The sequence below is a fragment of the Pieris brassicae genome, chromosome 7 (assembly GCF_905147105.1).
Source record: "Pieris brassicae chromosome 7, ilPieBrab1.1, whole genome shotgun sequence".
In the NCBI taxonomy this organism is placed as follows: domain Eukaryota; kingdom Metazoa; phylum Arthropoda; class Insecta; order Lepidoptera; family Pieridae; genus Pieris; species Pieris brassicae.
In genome coordinates this window covers 20,908,352-20,920,530 of record NC_059671.1, presented here as the reverse complement: position 1 = coordinate 20,920,530, position 12,179 = coordinate 20,908,352, and the positions used below count along the sequence as shown (strand labels likewise).

The following is a 12,179-nucleotide window of genomic DNA, read 5'->3' as shown; positions in this document are numbered from 1 at the left end:
TACAATATTTTTATCATAGATTTCAGATTAATAGATGCAGCTGAATTTCATCAGCTGACGGCGAGATAGTATACAAAAGTCTACCCGTATATTGTTTCGCTGAGTTGTGAAACGAGAACGTCTGCCGTTCCACAACAGTTCAGCGTTTTTTAAAGCAGTTTTTGGCGCGTACAACCACTATGTGAAACCAACTGCCCACTGGAGTATATACAAATCAATTCGACTTTAGTATCGCTTCTTAAAAGGCCGGCCAGGCACTTGCAAGCCTTCTGGTATTGTAAGTGGCCATGGGCTGCGGCTTAACATTAGATGAGCCTACAGCCCTATACAACAAGAAATGTAAAATATTCCTGCAACATTTAGGTCTTATAAACTTAAAACCGGCTCCATACATTTTCTGAAGTCAGCGCTGAAGGCAAAATTATATTTTTTGTCCTAACAAAAGCTTAAGAGCATTTTTTCGCTCATTTCAAATCGATTTTTATTCGAGTTCACCCTTTCAACCGTTTAGTTTTCTATAGACCTGCATCGTCATTATTTATACCCCTTTATGGCGAGCCCTTAACAACAAAACTTAACATTTTAAAACTCCTACCAACAATGGATGATGTATTGAAGTTTTTTTTTAAACTTCGGATTAAAAGCGAGTCGGTATAAATGTTTTAATATTTAAAAGATTAGCGTCATGTTAGTCGTAAGTAGAGGTAAATATTTTTATTAAATAATGTTTGTTTTTGACTTTATCCTTGAGTATAAATAAGTACCTAATAACGACAAGAAAATTTATTTTTATAAGAACGGAGCAAACAGGCAGGAGGCCGTTACCGCCTTGGCCATGGGTACTCAATACCAGAGGGCTCGTGTGTGCGTTGCCGGTTTTAAGAAGTGGTACACTCTTTTCTCGAAGGACCCTAAGCTAAGGACCTCTGCGCGGCAATAACTGCTTTAAAAACCGCTCAGTTGTGGAACGACAGACGTGGTGATACGGGTGGAATATCGTATTCTGACGCATCTTCCGCTGATGAGTCTCCATGGAAAACGCAGCAAAGATGCAGAGTGACCCCATCTCTACGCAACGGCAAAGTATCGAGCTGCTAGGAAAGGGATTGGTCGTCGACGATCCGAATCGCTCTTCGTGGAATATGGTCAAGTGTCAAAACAACATACGTTTATTCAGTTAAGATGCGTCTTAGCACATGCTTAGGAATGTCAAAAACATTTACAAAATTCGTGAAAGAGCAAGACTATTCGTCTGAGTCTGAATTAAATTTGATTATGAATTAACCAATTTCCTTGTGACCTTGTTAATAATTAGTTAAATCCGAAACAAGCAAATAATGATCCTTGCTTTCAGCTTCTAAGTCCGCAGAATTATGCTCGGTGGCGAGCTGTTTGCGCCGTGTTAGGGGCGCGCTAATAAAGGGTTCAAAGTGTTGTTACTGTATCGATAAAAATCTGTTAATATAGGGACTTAAATGTAAATTTATTTATACTTATTTCAAAGGTTATAATATTTCTGAAATATCGATAATAATTGGCTAAGGCCTCCTCCAACTGGCACCATTCTGGTCTGGGTCTGTCGGCTCGTCGATGTATCTAGAACATACAATTTTAAAATTTGCCTGGTCATGTCCAGGTCCCTTGCCAAATGTTGAACGTGACTAAAGCTAATTCCACTAAGCTTTCGTCTGTTTTTAAGGACAAATTCTTATGTTGCAATATGTAAGAATTTTACATTAAAAAAATTACTAAACATAAAATATATTTCCGTATTCAATAGGTACATTTTCTATATGTTGAAACGAATATAAATAGTACCTAAATATTATTATAATTGGGTATTTAGTTCACCACATTATAAAACTAATTAACTTCGAAGTCATAGCATTTTAAATGAGGCATAAAACAAAGTAAAACGTATAATGCTTGTAAGAGAAATTGGTAACTGTTACAGACATAACAGTATGTTTAATTAAATATATAAATACCGTATGATCCATATTTTATCTTGAAGTCAATCAATCATTTGAAAACGTATAAAAATATATATTTTGGTTCCCATTGCAATGCATTATTGGTCTTTGCATCTTTAGACGATCAGTCTTTTGTGTCACACAAACATACGAGCAAGGTTTGAACGCACAACTTCAGTTCGCACACATAACCACGACGATATAAATTAAAGTGAACTAAATTAAAAACAATAATACGCAGCCATACAACCATAAACGTCATAGCACATTCAAAAAAGTTGGGTCAATAAGACCCATGCAAGGAATGGCTCAGTGGAAAGAAAAAACGTGGACGATCTCCAGAAACTTGGGAAGATGAAATAAAAGAGATAACGCGGAATGATTGTATATAATTGTAGCGATGATAGACAAATGGATGAACCTGGAGGTCTTCACTCCGAAGGAGGTAATGTCCTATTAGCACACTTAACATAAAATGAATGTAATCCTGATTATGTAGTACTCTAATAAAGGCTATTTTTATTTTTTTATTTTATTTCTTAAGTTAAATAAAAATGAAGTGTAAATCACGTCACTAAAATCAACCCTACCACGCGTGTTAGGAGAGTCGCATTATAATGCATTCATAACCTCTCGAGCGTGGCGACTGCAAAGTAACTAAACTGTCGGGACCAACCCTTATGCATTTTATTTATTATTTTAAACGGCACAGTTATAATTTTGAGATTTGAAGGGGTGAAGCTGCGTCATTAACGAAATGAAACACCTGTTTTATTAGCTTTAAACTTACATATTTGATGGAATGATTCAATCTAATTTAAATTCGCATTATTCCTAATAATTTAACTGAAAATGTTGTATAACATTATCCAATATAGAAGTGTCGTCTTTTCTTCGCGTTTACTGATCATACAATAAAACCACCTAAATTAAAGATGGCTAATTTATTACAGCGACTCCACGACTGCTGTATAGCAATCGTTGGGTTATGTATTCGTTGAATCTTTATCTATAACATTTAAGACGACAAAATTGATTATTGTAGTGGATAATCTGACATTATTTCGCCAATATAAAGCTACATTATCAACGAGTAATAAACTTTTTTTTAAAGAAAAATAATGTTTTATAGATTGTATGTATTATATATTTAATATAAATATATTAACTGTACTTTATGATTTCTACATAACAAAAATTTATAATTAAACTATTTTTGCATAATCCAAATATTTTCTGGATCAGCATAGGACGGGACGGGTTGACAAGATATTGTTTGAGATTTTTAGTGAATGTTTGTAATGTGAGTTTTGAAATGTTAGTGATAATTCTGTTTTGAAGTAATATTACTTCATGCTACAGTCAATAGGGGTGGAAACTTTTAGAGACCATTCCTCAGTTTGTTTGGTGGAAGGCAATCTCAGGGACTACGGTTATCAATTGATAAATTATTTTTGTGCTGGATAGTCAATTGATTCTAGCTATAAAAAGACACAATACGGCCGAATTAACGCATGCTTAAAAATTATAAATTCTGTAAGTGTTTTACTGACAGGTTATGCAGTTATTGTTCATTTAGTTTTGAACCAAACTTCTGTTTCATTGTTAGGGCATTCTGTACCTACTTAATCCAATTATAGTTTCAACGATCTTACTTATCTTAGTTTATTCCTACATTTTTTCGGTTAAATAATATGCCAACGCGTTAAAAGCTTAGTTATTCATAAAATAATGAAAAAAAGCTTTAAAATGCGTAACACGTACTAGCCCATACTGGCAATGTTTATAAGCGACATATTTCCACCCTTTAATATGCCATATCGCACTTTATCAATATTTTAGCAAGAAATCGCTATTCAGGCGTGTCGATACTTTTTAATCAATCTTGTGGAAAATATTATAACGGGTTATGTGTCAAATAAATAATTACAACATAAAATATACAACGATTATGATTTTCTGTAAAAAAAGGTGTTAATAATTAAGAGATGGACGACCGGAAATATCACATATCGATGACAGGATCCATATTTTTTTAAATAACTTGTTTAATTATAATCTAATCGAAGTAATTCGACGAATAGAGCTGGACTCTCCTTTCTAAGGCTTTTATGTTACCTATTGAAGAATAGGCCTGAACACCTACTAGATATAAGGAGAATTTTTCAAGGAACTACATTCAGAAATCCGCGGCCAAGACAGACAGTAGCGCCTCTTTGTGTTTCTTTGTATGAAATCGCTGTTTACCGATATAGTCAATATACATCATGATAATAGATAAAAGGTATTCATATAGATTATTGATAACCTGTATTTTTTGCATAACAAGTCACGATATACCAATTGCGCTACAACCTTTTACGTCTGGGTTTCAGATTTCTATACCTGTTCTATGCTCATTCTAATAGGCCAGGCGAATAGGTCCAGCTTCCTCACGATGTTTTCGTTCTTTGTACAAGTAAAATCCATTGGTGCACAGCCGAGAATTGAACCTACGACGCCAGGGAGTCGCACGCTGAAGCCGCTAGGCCAACACTGCTTGCCGTCACGATCTATTAAATAATATAATAATAGTATGTCTCGTTTTGAATATAATAAAACAATTTATACACACTGCCTTCAACCCTTTATGGGCACACTAACATCCGAATGCGTGTCTGATCAAATATTTATATAATTTATGGCTTGTCGATATTGACAAAGGATCGAAATAAAAAACGACACTTTCACGCGCTATTAACCCATTAGACATTGCGTAAGGTGGTTGGTGTATACATAGCATCTGTTGGAGCAATTACGTTCATTATTTATTTAAAATATAGTCAGTCAGTTTATGATATGAGTATCTTAGAAATTGTTATATCACAAACAAAAATGAATAAATATATAATATACAATCCATTTAGAAAAGTTAAATTGACCTCAGGTTTCTTGAATGGAGACCTCCGCAGAACAGGCCGACTACGCACTTGCGAGCCCTCTGGCATTGAGAGTGTCCATGGGCGGCGGTAGCCCTTAGCATCAGATGAGCCACCTGCCCATTTGCCCCTGTTCTATAAAAAAAACAAAAGACCGCGCGGACACCCAACAGTCGGTGGGTGTAATGACGACATCGTCAAGGCGGTTGGCTCTCAGTGGAGAGAGTTCCTACAGAGAGGCCAGTGCAGGGGGTGCTGACGGAAAATAGAGGTGGTCTACGTCCAGATATGGATCAAATAAAGAGGCTGATGATAATGATGATGAAATTAACTAAAAATACCTGTCAACGTTAATTTACCTACGTTCCTATAGCATCAACAAATACGTGGTTAACTTTATCTCAACAATAACTGAACCGATTTTGATAAAACAAACTAAAATTACTACTTCCCTAAGTCAAAATATATTACACTTCTGTGTTAACGGACAAACATGGCTGATAACTAAATTTAGCACAAGTGTACTCGGAAGTTTAAAAAGATTACATATAATTATATACAATCCAAATCCAATAATGACACATCAAACTCATAACCTCCTGTTTTGAAGTCAGTTAAAAAAAAACTGTCGGGGTGAGCATCAAATATCATATAATTATATTCTTAAAAACTCAATATAAAAATCCCGCCTTATTGGGAGAAGATTGGATTTTTATATCAAGGTGCGTTTATAATGTGGGAGAGTGTTTTGACAACAATTATAAATATTTTAACTGTTCTTATTATTATGACGTTTGCAGGTCTATTTTTTAAAATTCAAGATAGTGGCGAAGATTATTTGCAGCTCCTCTCAACCATTCCACGCCCTTGATTAAGGATTGGATGTAAATATATAAATAATTTATTTTTTTAATAATATTTAGTACCATAACTGCATATTATATATATAATTGTTTTACCTAAACGAATAAGTAATATTTTGCATACTACGAGCCCCGATGCAAAATAGTTCGTCTAGTATGGAAAGTAGTACAAAGCGTTGAATATAGAAAGTAAATATTGGTAAAATAATTAAGAACGTCTAATAAAAAGTTAATCACAATTTGGGGAACATTTTAAACTTTATTTTAACATAACTGAAATTACTTTACATGACTTAAAAAAATAAATAAATATATTCTTAAAAAACATAACGCAAAAGTATTAGTCTACTCTTGTCACTCACGTAAAATAGATCGTCTACCACTTAGTTGTGTGGCCTTTGCTCGCAATGGCATAATAGAACTTAATAATAATAATAGCAGAACTTAATATTTTATATATATATGTATATATTAATAAAGTCTACTAGTATTAATATATACACAAATAATTAACCCAAATACGCCTCAAAATAACTTTAAAACATATAAATAATTTTCTTGGTATTGCGCCCATTCACAAATATATCGAATAGTAGGAGATTTTACTTCACATTGTGTAACTTCTAACTCAAAACTAAATTAAAACCTTGCTAGGGACTTGGAGACCTACTCGAGACTCCCATGGGATTAGGGGCGTGTCCACCTACTACAACCCCATTGGACAAAGCAGACCTTACTTAAACATAAAATAAGGGGTGCAATGAATCCAGTAAACAGTAAGCGTAGAGTCGTAGGGTCAACTAGTCATAGTGTAAGATGTGATTAGTGTTGTTAGTGAAAGTGTTGTGATTTCAGGTTGTGAAAATTTTATAAGTAAGTTCTGAGTAAATATTTTAAATGTTCAAATATAATAAAAAAGTAATTAATTTATTACCTTATTTTCTACGTTGTATATGATATAGATCTAGCTATAACAAATAACATTGGTCGTAATAAATCCCAACTAAGAGACGTTGATTAATATTATGTTTTATGAAAACAATCTTCGTTGGCATAATTAAGGATAATTAACAAACTTCGTAAATAAAGTAGTTTATGTTATCTGGCATTCAATTACGCGCCGAAGTTTTCAGTAGTCAATGTTGCTTGGATATATCCATTATACATAATTTATTGGGGGGCCTCTAAGGCTCTAAGGCTAACAAACCTGTACACCTGACAGACACTGACATAAACAATAAACGTTTCAGTGGAAGTAAAATGCCTTTAGTTCTGAAACTGCAGTGTTATTGGTAGAGCAGGAACAAAATGAGAAAAAAGACATAACGTTACGTATATGCATATATTGCTGATTAAGTAAACGACATAGTGCTACGAAATTCAGTGCGTCTACGCGTCTCGTAGCTTGTGGTACCAAAATTGTAGCAATGACACGATTTCTTACATAATTCCTTTAGATCTAAAATCACTTTATTAAAATTGGTAACATCATACTAACGTTTGCTTTTCGGATATATTTAAACAAATCAAAATAATGTATATACGACACAGCCGTACTATAAGCGACATTGTGAGCATTTTTTACGTTGGGTCTCAGATTTCTGTATCTGTTTCATAATCATTTGTTAATCTAAAAGGCATGTAGGTGATCAGCCTCCTGTGCCTGACACGTCGACTTTTAAGGCGAGCCGGTTTCCATGCGATGTTTTCCTTCACCGTTCGAGCGAATGTTAAATGCACGCATAAACAGAAAGTCCATTGGTGCACAGACGGGAATCGAACCTATGACCTCCAAAACTTCTTATTGCGCGCTTATTCATGAGCAATTTCTGCTTGGGCGAATTTATGTCTATATAATAAGCAATCATAGTTTCAAAATGTTAAACTTGCCAACGGCTTAAACTTGAAAAGCTTCTTTGCATAAAAATACGCTAAGATTATTATATAGGTAATAAAACTTTATCCATGACATACAAAATTGATCTTACGCTAGTCCACACACTAGGGAGCCCCTGTATGTAACTATATTACAATTATTCCATGGTGCATGTTAAAACAATTGTTTAAAGGAAATGAATTCTTTGTGTTACATGTAATCAAACAAAATTCGTATAGTAAGTATGCGTGACCGTAGATGTTTGTGAATGGGCTCGTATATACACTGTGTATTGTGATTAAGAGTTGTTATAAACCAGCGCGGTGTCTGTGTTAGTTTTTAGAGCATCAGAGTCATGCCAGAATGTGTATGGGCTCTGTAGAATCGAAATCCAATTTGGCTAGCAAATTTTTATTCGTTTAGGGACTATCTCAAAATCCATACACTAGGAGATTATATTATAAAGGAAGAAATCCCCAAATGCAAATATTATGCTCTTGAATCACGCCGTTGGTTACATATCGGCAAAATACAAAATTCCACCCGTATCACCTCGACGTCCGACGTTCCACGACTGAGCGTTTCTCAAGGCAATTTTTGCCGCGCACCACCGCTATGTGGAACCAGCTGCCCACTGAAGTATTTCCGAACCAATTCGACTTAGGGTCCTTCAAGAAAAGAGCGTACAAATTCTTAAAAGGCCGGCAACGCACTCGCGAGCCCTCTGGCATTGAGAGTGTCCATGGGCGGCGGTATCACTTAACATCAGGTGAGCCTCCTGCCCGTTTGCCCCCTATTTTATAAAAAAAAAAAAAAAAAAATATAAATCCATTGTGTGATTATAAAACCATTTTTTATTTATGTATTTATTCCACATTATTATTCTATATTAACAGTTACTACTAGTTTGATAGAACGATAAAATAATAACCATACCGATACTAAAAAAAATACATATTTATAAATCTTGTAACTAACAATATAGCAAGCAACTCTTGTGAACTCAGACAGTGTACAAACAAATAGATCTAACTCAATAGAAATTCTGTTTATTATTTGTATTGCTCATGTCAGTGGGGCTTCGCTAGTCAAGTTGGAATGTGCGCGCGGTACATCCAAAAGTTTAGACTTCCAAAATTTAAACCCAGTTTCTCCATCATATCCAGATTATCAAACTGACCCGTAGGTATCTTAAATAAATACACTGACAAAGCTAGCTCTCTTCTGAGGCGTAGCTGGTCATAATCCACCATACCCAGGACAAACAGTCTCTTGTAGAGGAAGCAGTTGAATTTATTTTCTACTCGCTCCAACATGAGACTGTATTTAGCCTCATATGTGCCCACATTGCGTTGCACTCCAAAAAATATAGACAACGCTAAACAATATGCTAAAATATCAAGGAAGAATTTTCTTATATTTAAAATCTTCAAGTATTTATTTTCTATTGAAGTCAATACAAAATGTATGTTTCCCTCATTATTGATATATTACTCGATCGCGTGCCGGTCGCGTGCATTAACAGGTGGCGTTTTGAGGGGGCACACTTGTGGGCATGTTTTAAATACACGAAAATTTAACTTTTGAACAGAAGAGAATTTCAGAATTGTACTTGTATTTAGCACATAGTTATTCCTCTGGGTCGAATAGAACATTTCACAGCAAGTAAATTTTTATATGTCATTTATTATAAATTATTTAAACGGTGAGACCGAGCATATATAGAATATATAGCGATTACAAAATGATCGCTTAGTTAAAACATAATTCAATCCTACTTGAACTTCTACATTCTTAAGTTATACTACGATCTTTATTCTTCAGCGTTTGTAAAATAAGTGATTATACGTTGTTATTACGAAATACAATTTTGATCATATGCAAAAATACCAATAAAATTAAGTAATTTAACTTTACATTTTTTTTAGTTTACTTGTTGCTAAATTCGTTTATTGAATTGAACAATTAACTTTTTAAGCACCTTTGCCGGAAATCACGCACAGGAAATCGGAAGCGATAAAGTTCAACTGACTTTCCGTTCGCCTGTCACGCGACACACTTGTGCATAGGGGGATTTGGATATAAATTTTTTCTTTAAATATTATTTCAATATTTATTTTTTCTATAAATTTCATTGTTAGTCTTATGCATACAAATTAAAGAAAAATCATTACAAGATATAAGTTCTTTTCACTATGTCGTATGAGATACTCTTATTAAAATGTATTTTAATTGTTTCAGGTAACAATGTTTGGCACAAATTTTGACGAGTTCTGTGACTTCAATGACAGCATTTGCAGTAATGATTCTGGCTTCGAAAGATCGTATACAGACTCCTTGGCCACTCCCACATCAAATACTACCCCAATAAAATCTAATAAAACCGACCTTGGTATATCTTTAACTCCATCAAAGGACAGTCCTGTACGTCGAAGGCTATTCACAGAAGAATTTCAATTCCCGTTTCAAACACCTACTGAAGATATCAAACCATTTGATGATTTTCACCCCATCGGTATAACATCGACACCTATAAAAGCAAAAGACAAGAAACTGAAGGATACCACGAAACCAAAAAGGAAATATGCAAACGGGAAAAACAGAGTGACAAGATCTAAGAGTCCAACGCAGATTATGAGAATAAAAAGAAATAGAAGAATCAAGGCCAACGATAGAGAAAGAAATAGGATGCATATGTTAAATGAGGCTTTAGACAGGTTAAGGTGTGTTCTGCCAACATTTCCCGAAGACACGAAGTTAACAAAAATCGAAACCTTACGATTCGCACATAACTACATCTTCGCTCTAAGTCAAACGCTGGAAGCCTTAGATAATATTAACTCTGGGCAGGTATCAAATGACTTCAATGAAATATCACAAAATTGCGACAAAATTAACAAAGATGCCTTTCGAGAAATCTTTCTGCTGCCAGATAAGAGTAATGTTGATAAAGGTGATGGTAGTTACAGGAGCTTTCAAGGCTTTAGCAAACCTTTTCCAAATGGATCGAATTTCCTCCAAACGTCTGAGGGTGTTTTGATTAACGTTGGAAATGTAACAGTCTCTGTTAATAACAACGGTGGGAATTGTATTACATCTACTACGGGAAGCGGATTCTTTACAAATCCCTCGAGCTACGGTGATGATATGATACAACAAAACTTCTACAACCAACAGACCCAAGCATTCCGTAACGGATATAATAACAACTTCGAGAATGATAATACAAAAGAGTATTTTAATGAAAATAACTATAACTTGTTCAAAAACGCATTTGAAGTTGCTGCAAAAAATGGAAAACACGGAAACAATGAAGGGTCTTCAGAGTATCCTAATTATAATAATCAATTGAATTGTTACAATCAAAGATATGAATATAACAATCAGATGAGCCTCGTTCAATCGAACATTTATTTTGATGACCAGAGATATAGGAGTTTTTATAGAAATCAAAATGTTGTGAACGCTAAAATCTAATTTTAGCTCTAATTGAGAACCTTTATATGTATAATTCTTTGCTAGTCATTTAACACAAAGTTATATTTTGTAAAATGTATTTTTTACCAAAGACTGTGTTTAGACAATAAATATTGTAACATAGATTATTTAGGCACATTGATATCTAGTCATGTTTTAATGAAATATAAATTTATTTTTATGATAATGCTGACATTTTTATTTCCATAAGAAATCTCTACTGATTAAATGAACATACCGCGAACACAAGTAGGTTCATATTTTTCAGGCGATCTTTTAGCCTAAAATAAATACAGTGTCTAGGTTATTTCAATAATAAAACTAAACGCAAACTTACACTTGATTTGCTCAACAATACAAGAGCCATGAATATAAATCAAAAAGGAACAATGGTTGTTAAAGAGCGAAAAGTTGTGAATGCACCCCTGCGCAAACGCATTGTACTTAATCTATATATAAAACCACCCTTTTCCCTTTGGAATAAGGGTCATGATTAATTCGGTTAAAATAGGGGCACCCGTCGAGTCGAGTTACTAATGTTTGCTTTGAAAATTCGTTATGGCCTATTTTGTTGGTAGTATTTGCTCCCGGAGTTGAACATGATGTCTATTGACGAATTATTATTGTTATCATTATTGAATATACGGTTCAGTGAGTACATTTTATCGTTTACTTCAGTTTTGGGCGTTTAGTTTAAGATTGATAAACGTCTATTCATTTTTCAAATAGTTTATATGTATGAAATATTATTTACACTTAATGTTAACAGAACATTACTACATTACATTACTTAAAAGCTTAAAGGTTGGTGGACTCAGTTTGCGTACATAACTAGGCCCGTTGTGCGTAAAGTCTCAGCTAACTAAGTCAGCTTAGCTCCTTCTTGAGGCACAGAAGTCTAATGGGTATTTTGCAGGCTTCACCGAGCAACGTTACTGCTCCGAGGTTTCTCTACGTTGGTTAGCCACAGCCACATTTCTAGGACTACGTGGGTGACAAAAATCCCTTACCAAAACTGTAACGATTATAAAATTAGAACTATCTAAACGTTAACAAGATGTTTCAACTTATA

General features: G+C 34.3%; 1 protein-coding gene across 1 annotated transcript; it reads left to right on the top strand.

Annotated features, from left to right (window-relative positions):
* Nucleotides 1-9,877: 9,877 nt before the first annotated feature.
* Nucleotides 9,878-11,107, top strand: LOC123712219 (basic helix-loop-helix neural transcription factor TAP). The gene has a single exon (XM_045665222.1). It carries the CDS (start codon nucleotides 9,878-9,880, stop codon nucleotides 11,105-11,107), a length of 1,230 nt encoding a protein of 409 aa, XP_045521178.1.
* Nucleotides 11,108-12,179: the final 1,072 nt, after the last annotated feature.

Bases quoted from the DNA above. Each gene is read 5' to 3' on its own strand.
- LOC123712219 (XM_045665222.1), top strand. From the start codon at position 9,878: ATGTTTGGCACAAATTTTGACGAGTTCTGTGACTTCAATGACAGCATT.